The sequence below is a fragment of the Erythrolamprus reginae genome, chromosome 2 (assembly GCF_031021105.1).
Source record: "Erythrolamprus reginae isolate rEryReg1 chromosome 2, rEryReg1.hap1, whole genome shotgun sequence".
Classification (NCBI taxonomy): Eukaryota; Metazoa; Chordata; class Lepidosauria; order Squamata; family Dipsadidae; genus Erythrolamprus; species Erythrolamprus reginae.
In genome coordinates, this window is record NC_091951.1 from 100,879,763 (window position 1) to 100,892,334 (window position 12,572).

The window sequence follows — 12,572 nt, forward strand, 5'->3', positions numbered from 1 at the left end:
CCTAAATCACTGGGGCTGCCCCTTTCCTTAATAAGAAAGTAAACTCCTTTCTGATTTTAAATATATTTAACCATTTGGAATTGAATTCAATCCCCACTTTTCCGTTTACAATATCCAAGCACTGGAGGCGGCTTGCAATTTAAAACTGCAGAATATTCAACGTAATAAAACCCACGTAACTAAACTTTAAAAATCAGTTTTACTTAAATCAGTTAACTGTTGAAAAATTGACCAAAACAATGTTCTTTTTTCCATTTTCCATTTATGGAACCCGCTAACTCGAGAAGCCAGAGAAGCAGTCCTGGATAGTTAGACATGGAACCCAGAGAAAGGCATTGAGTAGCACCTTTGCCACTTAAAAATAATAATAATAATAACATGTTTGCTTTCATGGAGGATCGAGGCTTAGTTCTTAGTGAACCAGTTGTATGTCAAGGTTTGGTCCCACTTTCTTTACCACCAGTGATTTGCTATGGTAAGTGTGCACATATTTCTCAAATGCGATTCCTCTCTGTAAAGCTGTCCCAATCCTTCAGAAATCTTTTTGTTTCTGCAATACCCAATGGGGATACCATGATAAGGTGGAGGCTGCTTAGGAGACATTCCCTGAGTCTGCTTTTAGGCTAAGCAGAGCAAGTTTATTAAGTGTTGTAAGCACCGTGCAAACTGAGTATTTTCTCACGTGCCATTTAAAGAAAAATGATTGATGGGGTAAGGACCAGCAGCCTTACTTTCTAAATTACTGACAGTTATGCTGTTTTACCCCGTAGATCCAAAACAGGACCTTTGTTTTGCTACAACAATCTTGCACGGCTGTGCTTGTAAAGTATTACTTCTTTGATGTAGCCTGAAAAGATAAAGTCTTTGGAGATAACATTGAGGGAGTTACAGTAGCTTTGGAGCTGTACATCTGATTGGGAAGTTTTCACAGTATAATGCAGGACCTCAGCTCTTAAGACCTCTGAAGATCTATTTTCTTTCCATTCCCCGATCTTTTAGGAACTAAGGCCAAGCCAAAAATTGCATGTATGTGAGGTTCTAATAATCCAGCAGACGTGGTAGATAAATCCACAGTAACTGAATTTAAACATGCCTGGGATAAACATATATCCATCCTAAGATAAAATACAGAAAATAGTATAAGGGCAGACTAGATGGACCATGAGGTCTTTTTCTGCCATCAGACTTCTATGTTTGATCATTCCCATTGGTCTAGCCACACTGATTACAGGTGATAGAACCTGTGAACCAATACATGTAGAAGCCCTTTTCAAAAATGGTCAAAGACCTGTAATATTGTAGAAGCAGAGATGGCTACTGCATTCATTTATTTGTCCATTCCACATAGACAAGTTTCCCTCCTGTCATGGTGTTTTTCTTGCCAATAACATTCCTCCACATCACCTCATATATCCAGGAAGTAATCTAATCAAACAACTTCAAGCAAATAACCCAATTCATAAAGTATAATTCACATCTAGGGATGTGCATCACTTTGGATCCGAAACTAAGATGGCGATGCGTAGTTGGCAGGGCACACATGCCAAATCTGTTGGTGTCATCTTCCATCTTTTCTGGGTTTGCATCGTGGCCATACGATACTAGAAAAATATGGCTGAATTGAGGCATTTAGGCCAACTCTAAAGCACCTTCCTGCATATTATTGATGACTCCTGAAAACATATTTTCCTTGGTTGTCATGCAATACAAGCCCAGGCCAAAGATGCAACTGCTTTAAGGAGGGACTTTAAAGAAGTATGATCTGCATGCCCACATCTACTCTGAAGCCAATGTTTAAACATTTTGACAGCACCAAAACTTTACACATAGCTTTTTTGTATGTATAGACATTACCTTAGTATGAGTGTGGATTTACATTCTGTTTGTTTTGCACAGAAGGTGGGCAATTTAGAGCAGAAGTGTCCAACCTGTGCCCCTCGGACTGCACGGACCCCTGGACAGCTACTAATGCGGCCCCTAAAACTAAAGGAAGTTTGTCATTTATATACATTAACTATGTTTTTTATATATATTTATATATGGCCCAAGACAATTCTCTTCACTCAATGCAGCCCAAGCAAAATAAAAGGTCAGACATGCCTGATTTACAGCGATAGGTCAAAAGAAACTGAGCTATTCCTAAAAGAACAAAAAAAATGTAGACAAAATATTTAATCGCTCTTGGTCCGCAGGGTATCAATAGCAGGGGTGAAATGTTCCTGGTTCGCTCATGCCTGTCCATCGTCGGAGAGCTGGTCGCGAAGAAGAATAGAATAGAATAGGCAAAGTATGATTGGACACACAAGGAATTTGTCTTGGTGCATATGCTCTCAGTGTACATGAGGGATAAGGGAGCGCGAGGCTCTGCCCAGACGCCATTTGGGTTCTTTTACCCACTGTACACGCACAGAATGCTTTGTGCATGCGCAGAGGGTAAAAAACCAAATGGCGGCGTATGGGCAGGTGGGCAGAGCCTTGCACTCCTTTCAACTGGCTTGCCAACGACCGACAGGCACTAGCCAATCAGAAGCATTTCACCCCTGATCAATAATCCCCTCAGGCCCAAGGTCTGGGCCTCTTGCATGTCAAAACGTTATAGCCTAGATCAATGATGGTGAACTTTTTTTTCCTTGGGTGCCAAAAGAACGTAGGTGTGCGCTATCGTGCATGCGCGAGTGCCAATACCCATAATTCAATGCCTGGGGAGGGCGAAAACAGCTTCTCCCGTCCCCCCGGAGGCCCTCTGGAGGCTTTAAAAGGCCTATTTCCCAACTTCTGGTGGGCCCAGTAGGCTCATGTTTTGCCCAATCCAGCCTACAAAGGCTTCCCTAGAGCCGGGGGGGGGAAGGTAGAAACACCCTCCCGCATCCCCCCGGAGACGCTCTGGAAGCCAAAAACGCCCTCCCAGAGCCTCTGTGGGAGCCAAAAATCAGATGGCAGGCACAGACATGTATTTTGGAGCTGAGCTAGGGCAACAGCTCATGTGCCAGCAGATACAGCTCTGTGTGCCACCTGTGCCATAGGTTCGCCATCACTGGCCTAGATATTGAATTGATGGTGGGTTTTCTATATTGACCTGGACCTCTTGCAGCATGACTGGCTGGCAAGCATCGCTGAGGCCCATGGATGTCGTTTTAGACCTCACATCAGGGTCCTTAGACCACCAATCCATTTGCCTGAGAAACTAATCTTTGGGAAGAATTCATGTCTTGTGCGTGAATGGGCGATTTGATGTGCATCTTGTGTGCACTTGAAGATTGCATGGACATATATGTATTTTTGCCTCTTTGCATTCTACACTGTTTTCTCCATAGAACAAAGAGGTCTGTTGCCACCTGAAAATTGGCAAGTGTTATATTCCAGATTTTTTTTTCCCCAAAGGGTTTGTGTGGGCTGAAATATTTTATTCATATGTGTCAGGATATGTATGGGGGCTTTAAAAATTGTTGTTTACTCTGGACCAAATTCTTGTTTTTTCTTGTTGTTCCTCCTCCTCTTTTTTAATCTCTTTTTCCTTCTGTTACTAATATTTGGGATTTTGTACTTTTCCCGTAAATGGTACAATTTGAACCAGAACTGTGTCTGACAAAAAAAGCTGATAAATTGAAATGAGAATGGTAATGTGGGGAAGACCCAGCTTATTTTTTTCTTTTTTGGTGGTAGCTTTCTAGATAGTTACATCAACTCTCATTTCAAAGGAGCTTCCAGTGGGAACTATAGTGCCAAAAATCTATTTTAAATTGCATAGAAGAGTTTTCATTTTCACTTACTATTGTGATTGTTTTTCCCTGTCTGGGCTGTTGATAACAGGAAAAAAAATGAACAGATCAAGTTTGCTCATCATGAAAAATAAGCAAAGTTCTGCTGAATTTTCTTCTTCAGGAAGTCCTGCCATGAAATAAGGGGAACATTGACCCATTATACTCTGAATGGAGATGAACTCTTTGAGTCTAGATAATGGAGGGTATGTCCCCAAAAGAAATACTTTCTGTATATCTCTCTGTATCTCTTCACTAGCAGTTGATTGACAACATCAGTGCTTCTCAAAGGGTGGGGTGTCCTGCCCCCCTGAGGGCATGTGAAGCAATGTCAGGGTTTTTTGCACTGAACAATAGCGCACAGCATAGAGCAGGAAATATGAAGTGCAGATAACAAATCCTTAAGAGATACCAGAGAAAAATGTTTAACATGGATGAAAAGAAAGGAGGAGAGAGACGGAGATAATGAGACAAACATAACTCTCCCGAAAGCTAAGACAAGGAAATAGACGAAGTGTATGTAGCGCTTGGCTTCACTGTGACTACAGTGAGAGACAAGGAAAGACCAGTATGTTTATTGTGTCTAAAAATGTTGGCACCGAACAGCATGAAGCCAAATAAATTTAAGGCGTCACTTAATCACATTACACCCCAATCACGCTGATAAGCCGCTTGAGTTTTTTTAGTGAAAATGTGCCGAATATTGCAAACAATCATCCCGACAGAGAGTTGGGGGGTGCACACAATGTTTGCTTCTTCCTGGGGGGGCTTAATAGAAAATAATTGAGAAGCACTGGACAACATGCAGCATCCATTCATTTATTCAAGTCTAAATGGATTGGCCTTTCCTTCCTTCCTTCCTTCCTTCCTTCCTTCCTTCCTTCCTTCCATCCTTCTTTCCTTCCTTCCTTCCTTCCTCCTTTCCTTCCTTCCTTCCTCCTTTCCTTCCTTCCTTCCTTCTTTCCTTCCTCCCTTCCTCCTTTCCTTCCTTCCTTTCTCTCCTCCCTCCCTCCCTCCCAAATATCCGTTTGCAGTTAATGAGTCCTACTTAAACTCCGGTCTGGAGTGTAAAAATCTCTTCACCAAACCCTCAAAAACTAGGCTGCATTGTGTTCCTGTGGTGCAAGGATGTGTTTCCTTCTGATGATTGGGAAAAAAAGCTTTTTGAATGTTGGCTTTTCTCCAGACAATGAAGATTAACTCATTTGCAGAATTGGGGGTGAGTGGGTGGCATTATTTCATCTCTAAGTAGCTTTTAAAATCTTTGTAAACAATGCAAGCGTATGAATGGTTTGGCTGTCAGCTATCTTGCACAAGAGAGAGAGAGAGAGAGAATCTATGTCAGGTTTCTCCAACCCAGTGTTCTCCAGAGGTGTCGGACTACACAGCCCATCATCTCCAGACAGCCTTACTCTTGGACGACATCTGGCTGATGAAAAAGTCTTAAGCTCCTAGCGGCTTTTAGCAGGCATTTGCTTCAAGTACAAATGTTAGCACTAGGTTTGATACACAGGGAAGTGTGGAATTATTGCACTGACTTAGCAACAACACTGCCTGCATAAAGCTACACCTAAAGTGTATCGGGCTGGCAAGCTCTCCTCCACACATGGAGCAGGCCTTTCGGAAGACCTGCTGGAGGATGGACTCTCAACCCTTCAGCCAGCTGCATTCCTGGGTTCCCGGAGTGCTCGGTGTTCACAAGTAGCCTTCCAGTTGCAGATACATGATCCAGGTTGTCTTGAGATTTCACTTGCCTGGCAGGTCAGGGCATGGGCTCGACCCACAGACTCAGGCATGCAAGAGGAGAACTGAGGAAGAGGCATCCAGCGTGGAAATACAAGCCTTGGTGTTGAAATCTACTATGCCTAGAATGGGAAGCGCTGCTCAGGCTCTGGCCAATGGACTTTCGCCCTCCTCAGAATTGAGGGGAAACCTACACAACCCCTGGAGAACCTTCCCACGTCCTGCTTTGTGTGCTGTCCTCAGTATGGTGTTTGCGTGCCATATGGATTTATAGTACCAAGCAATGCTGAATTGTTAAAAGAGTGATTTTGCCTTTTGATTTCTTTCCCCTCGCCACCACCTTTCTTTATATCTTTAGGGTACTACTTGTAAAACTAACTGTTGGATAATAAAATTTTCTCCAAAATACCCAAACCTGACACAACAATCAACATTTTTTTTGTTGCTCAAAAAGTTTTCTTTGTATTTGTCAAGGGGTTTGGGGGGGATGGTTTCCCTTTAATGGGCTGAAGTTCTGAATATTCTCCCTGCTGAGAAGGATGAACATTGTGTTGAAAGGCTCTCAAACATGATCCATTGGCAGCTTCTAGAAAGAGCTGCAGAAAAATCATTTCAAAAAGAAGTTCTTCAAATTACAAGTTTATCCTCTGTTCAAGTCATGAATTGCAAATTTATTTATTTATTGGATTTGTATGCTGCCCCTCTCCGTGGACTCGGGGCGGCTAACAACAGTGACAAAAACAGAATGTAAAAATCCAATACGAAAACAGCTAAAAACCCTTGTTATAAAACCAATCATACATACAAACATACCATGCATAAATTGTAGAAGCCTAGGGGGAAACATTATCTTAGTTCCCCCATGCCTGACGGCAGAGGTGGGTTTTGAGGAGCTTACGAAAGGCAAGGAGGGTGGGGGCTATTCTAATCTCTGGGGGGAGTTGGTTCCAGAGGGCCGGGGCCGCCACAGAGAAGGCTCTTCCCCTGGGCCCTGCCAACCGACATTGTATAGTTGACAGGACCCGGAGAAGGCCCACTCTGTGGGACCTAACTGGTCGCTGGGATTCGTGTGGCAGAAGGCGGTCCCTGAGATAATCTGGCCTGGTGCCATGAAGGGCTTTATAGGTCATAACCAACACTTTGAATTGTGACCAGAAACTGATCGGCAACCCATGCAGACTGCGGAGTGTTGGTGTGACATGGGCATATTTAGGGAAGCCCATGATTGCTCTCGCAGCTGCATTCTGCACGATCTGAAGTTTCCGAACACTTTTCAAAGGTAGCCCCATGTAGAGAGCGTTACAGTAGTCGAGCCTCGAGGTGATGAGGGCGTGAGTGACTGTGAGCAGTGACTCCCGGTCCAACTAGGGCCGCAACTGGTGCACCAGGCGATGTCACACATGTCCACATTGGCTGGCATTTCAAATTCATGCAGGCACCAAAAATGGAGCATTCCCATTTTTCTTGTACCTACAAACTCACTGATACCAGGGTTAAAAAAAATATCCCAGAACCTTTTTCCTTTCTTCTCATAGTAAGAATAGAATAGAATACAATAGAATTCTTTATTGGCCAAGCATGATTGGACACACAAGGAATTTATCTTTGGTGCAGATGCTCTCAGTGTACATAAGAGAAAAGACATGTCTCAAGAATCACGAGGTACAACACTTAATGATTGCCTTACGGCAGTGTTTCTCAAATAATGGGGTGGGGCCCCCTGGGGGGACATGGAGCAATGCCAGGGGGCACGTGTCACCCCAGGGAATATGCGTGGTCCCTGTCAATTGATTCCCCTAACCGAAAACGGGCTCCACTGAGTTCCCTGGGACTTACTCCCAGGTAAGTGACTAGAGCAGCCTTCCCCAGCCAATAGTTTGCTTGCAGCTTATAATAAGTAAAATAATAAATATTAACACTAAAATTCCTTTGGGGCCCAGGTCGGAGAGTGGAGGGGGGGATGTGAAATGTTTACTTCTTCCTGGGGGAGGTGTAAGAGAAAATAATTGAGAAGCACTGCCTTAGGGTACAAATAAGCAATCTTGGGAATCAATATAAGGATACAAGCAACAAGTTACAGACATACAGCCATAAGTGAGGAGATGGGTGATGGAAACCGTGAGAAGATTAATAGTAGTGCAGACTTAGTATAGTTTTGACAGTATTGAGGGAATTATGTGTTTAGCAGAGTGATGGCATTCAGGAAAAAACTGTTCTTGTGGCTAGTTGTTTTGGTGTGCAGTGCACTATAGCAAAGTATTGAGGGTAGGAGTAAAACAGTTTATGTCCAGGATGTGAGGGGTCAGTAACTACTTTCATGGCCCTCTTGTTCAGTATACAGGTCCTTAATAGAAGGCAGATTGGTAGAAATTGCTTTTTTCTGTAGTCCTGGTTATCCTTTGAAGTCGGTGTCTGTCTTGTTGGGTTGCAGAACCAAACCAAACATACAAAGGTGCAAATGACAGATTCAATAATTCCTCTGTAGAGCTGTATCCGCAGCTCCTTGGGCAGTTTAAGCTTCCTGAGTTGGCTAATATTAAAATTTAGCCTAAGAAATATTTGTTTTCTTATGATACCCAAAGAGGAATTGCCTTATTCCATCTTATAGTGGCAACATGCCTTTCAATCCCACACATTGTTGGCGAGCCAAAATGTGAAAGCACATATAAACAATACAACACGTTAAGAAAATAAGGCATGTTTGCTGGTATAGTTCTAGCTCATTTCCAAGCATCTTAATAATAAAGGTTTAGAGCTTTTTTCCTGAGAATAAAATGTTTTGATATGATCACTACTTTGTGTAGAATCTTTAGGGGGGGAAGGAAACAATTGTGTGCAATTATTTTTAAAGATATCGGAGTTTTCCATGAAAACCACCATCTTGGCACCTTGTAATAAAGTAGCAAGAGACCGGGATCTTCTCCTGCAATGGTGAGATGATAGGATAAGAGCCTGGATAGTGAAAGTGTCTACCCAGAGACTGATAGTGTCCATAAGTTAGTTGTGACTTCTATTGACTACATGGACAAGCTCCTGCTTCACTGGCTCAAAGTCATTCTGTTACACCCCATTAAAGCAGGACCAGAACTTTTAGTGACCAGTAACTAAGTTCCATATTTTCAGTCATTACACTATCTTCATACTAAACTTTTATTTTCTGTCTTGTGTCTATTGAAGTATTTTGTTTTACTGAATACCCTAACAATTTTGTGTAGTAGCCGCATGTATGTATCTTTCACCTGGATTCCTAAGCCCACAGGTCGCTGGACATTAATGGCCCAGGAAAGGTTCTTCCAGTTGTTCAGTTCCATGATCTTGTTCAGTCTGATCTTTGCTTCTGGTTTAGAGGAGATGTGGTATGGTTTAAGGTGCAGACCTTGAGTTAATTCAGGCCACAGGGAAGGGACTATCCCAAAGTTTGTATAATTTATTTCATTAGTATTTCAGCATCTTCAGGTTACAGCTGCTATATATTTGGGGCAGTGCTTTGCCAGAAGGAAATGAGCACGGTCATATTTCTGTAGTATTAATGGAAACGTTTCCAGAGTCTAATGATCCCTTGAGGTTCCCTTGCAGCATTAGCTTATTCTTCCTATGATTGTCTAAAGCAGCTTTCAAGGGCTCTTCCCAATTGTTTATTTCCTGCTGAGCATCTGCTTTGTCCGGCTGAAAATAGTAAAATCATATTTAAGAATTCATGATTCTGTGGGTTACAAATGATAGATAACAATAGTTTTGGATCGCCGCACAATATAGACACCGTATCCCTAGGTTTTATCCCTGGATATTTTATTTAAAAAGCCACATCTTACACAGTTTTCTACTACCCACCAGCTGACATCCTTACATATAAAAGCTGGAAGACAGTTCTAACAGCAGATCTATAGCAGAAAAAAGAGGACATACAATTGTTGAAGCTGCTGCTTCTGTTCTATCACAAAACTGCTCTCTCCAACATGGTGGTCTCCAGATGGACTGAAAATTCATTTCTCAGAATCTCTAGCCTTTGTCTACACTAGTGTATTCCCAGCCCACCTACAGGGTCCAAAGTTGGGGGAGGTTGTTAAGGATGTGAAAAGCATTTTCTTTCAGCAGGTGTTGATCCAGAACACTACACTGCTAGAGCACAGCACAGATGAATGTGAGTCTTTCCACTCTGTTTTCAAATACATACTTTGTCATCTGGCATCTTTGTAAACAGCCAAGCACAGTGTAAACTATGGCTGTGATCGTGTGAACATAAGGCAGGCTTCTTCATGCCATTCCTTGTAGAGATTGCAAAGGCCTAACAACAAAAGTGATGTAAAACTGAGCAGCACAAGCCCAAATTCTTCATGAAAATCAGTTTATCAGTAAGGGGTGAACCAGAGAAATGGGTGTACAGATATAGAGTAGCTGTATCCTTCCGATAATTTCATCTTCAGGAAGAAATTGTGATAACCCACAACTTTGTTCCAGTAGTGCTGGCTTCGTAAGTTACAGAAATCCAAGCATTGTGATTTGTAAACTATTGTTTATGATATGTTATGAACCAAACTACTGACGTTTGCTCAGTGATCTATAACCTAACCACAAAGTGCGGATCCAACTTATCAATCCTTAAGGTTTTAGTTTAGAGGGCAGAAATTCTGTCCAAAATAGAAAAAGCCTTCATAAATAAAGGACAGGACAGCAGATAATTTCCATTTGTCATTGTATATGTTACTCACAAATCAAGCAGAAGGTGAAAGCAAGGCTTGACTTGCCACCCAGGAATGTAAAGATAATGCAACTCGTTATTAATACTTTCCATATGTGAAAATATCTATTACCTTATTAAAAACCCATAGAGATAGAAGATGTTAGCTTATTCTTAGTAAAGCAAGTAATGTAATTACTTAGAACAAAGGATACCCTACCTAAAAATATTCATCATGCAAAAAATGTGCAAAAAATGTGATAGGTATCTTACTTTCAGTTTAGCAGGAAATACGTTTTGTGGACCATCAACCATGTTTTCATCCAGAGAGTTCAGGCTGTAATACAAAAAAGCAGCTTGACTGTCCTAAGAACTCTTTATCATCTCTAGCTACAAGTCTCCATAACCCCGTTATTGCCTCCACTAGTTCTGGAGACCTCCTTTGGTTTCTAACTTTTAGCAATGTGGGAAATTTGACACCTCAATGACAAAAGTAATATTGGGGGGGGGGGTGTCAAAGAGATTTCAGAAACTGTAAGAGATAAAGCTTTGAATAAAGCAGTCACATCAGCACAACCACATCAATCACAATCACATTTGCATAGATGATGATTAATTAAAGATTAAATTCATCATACTACCTGGCTGTTTCAGAACCGGCATTTTCCTCAAAGCCAAAGTTCACAGAAGGATCCAAGGAGAAACCAAGCACAGGATTAGCCCTGCAGAAGAATGTTTTACACATGAATGTCTTATGTATCAAATCCTATGGCCAGCAGAGAATGCCATAATTCAGCATTTGGCAGCAAACATGTCCTACAGATTAGATTAGATTAGATTAGATTAGATTATTAGAGTTGGAAGGGATCTTGTAGGTCATCTAGGCCACTTACTCTGTGTAGCAAACAAAAATAAAATAGAATAAAACTTGTTGTGGTTAGCTCTGGCCCAGCTCCTGCCCCAAGGACTGTGGATGTGGGGGAGACATCCACATGCTGCCGGCCTGTTTTGCCCCCCCGCCGGTGGAATCTGCTGATGAAGACTCTGACCAAGAAGACATGAGTGACAGGGAGGAGGAGAGTGTGGCAGACAGCTCAGAAGGAGATTAATTATCTAGCTCCTCCTTGGATTCAGAACAAGAGTTAATGATACAGCCATGCATGCGGAGAGCGATGCATAGGCAACAACAACTGAGAGATTATTATCAAAGAAAATGAGGCCACCTGTGGTTGGGTGGGGCTGTGGTAATTAGTGAGGCTGCTATAAATAGCAGCCTGTGGGTTTGGCCATTGTGGAGGATTATCTGATCGTTGTGTTTCATGACTGCTTTACTGACTTTGACCTTTTGTGTGCTGATTTTTCTCCGCTTTGAAACTAAACCAGAGCAAAGGGTGTTTCACTTTGTGAAAGAAGGACTGTGAATTGCCTCACAGCTGCAAGCTAAGTATCACAGAACTGATAAGGGACTTGTACAAATTATCAGTTTGTTTGGAGACCAGTGCTCTTTGCTATACCAAAAGAGGGCTTAGTTTCAGTGAATTTTCATTATAAAGAACATTGTTTTGAATTTTCAAACATGTGTGTGTCTGAAATTTGTACCTCTGAATTTTTGGGAGGAGTCTACCAGAGAGCCCGACAGAACAAAAACTAAAAACAAATCCTAGCAAAATTAAAAATGCAGGCAACCAATAAACCACCACCCAATCTAACACAACCAAGAAGCGCATCCCTCCACAAATCAGGGCTTCTGTCACAAGCTAGACCTGCTTCTCTCCAAATGAAGCAAACTATTCCCGGTGCCCACATACCCTTCTGTATTATACTTATTGGTCCCAGGGATGGCAGATCCTTGCTGTACTTCTTTGGCTGAGAAATGTGAAGCCACCTTCAAAGCTTTGAGTGCCTTCAACTTCCTTGTATAACTGCAAAAAAAAAAAAAAAAAAGGAAGTTTGTACCAAATTAGCAAGTGGGTTGAAGGGAATCTTTAATTGTAGAAGAATAGACTATATGAGGGAGGTTGCTGCATTGGCTTTTACTGAGATGGAGCTACTATAGTAGGACAAAAGAGCTTGCAGCCCTAGAGAAAATTCTGGGTGCATTGAATTCACCCAGATTCTGCTCACGAATTTGGGGGGGGGGAGACATGGAGAAATTGAGCTGATAGGGAAATTGTACCTTTTCCTCATGCCAATTATTGTCCCAATCAGGAGGAGGAGGAGGACGAAGACAGCTGCGGCCAATCCTATAATAATACCAAACAACTCCATCCCTTTCTCAGGTTCTTTTGTAACTGCAGGACCCTGAGAACATACAAATGTGTCACAATAGCTCACTAGGTATAGAGTCCATTCTACCTTTCCCCATCCTGATCCTCCCCATATCAAATTGCAAC

General features: G+C 42.1%; 1 protein-coding gene across 2 annotated transcripts in view; it reads right to left on the reverse strand.

Annotated features, from left to right (window-relative positions):
• Positions 1-7,052: 7,052 nt before the first annotated feature.
• CDHR2 (cadherin related family member 2) overlaps positions 7,053-12,572 on the reverse strand; it is a 69,095-nt gene continuing 63,575 nt past the window's right edge. For both annotated transcript variants that reach the window (XM_070738964.1, XM_070738965.1), the window contains 5 exons: positions 12,356-12,480; positions 11,988-12,101; positions 10,821-10,901; positions 10,453-10,516; positions 7,053-9,167 (listed from right to left, as the gene is read on the reverse strand). In XM_070738964.1, the coding sequence (XP_070595065.1) occupies positions 9,012-9,167; positions 10,453-10,516; positions 10,821-10,901; positions 11,988-12,101; positions 12,356-12,480 (540 nt within the window). In that variant the 3' untranslated portion in view covers positions 7,053-9,011. The remainder of the gene's footprint in view (positions 9,168-10,452; positions 10,517-10,820; positions 10,902-11,987; positions 12,102-12,355; positions 12,481-12,572) is intronic.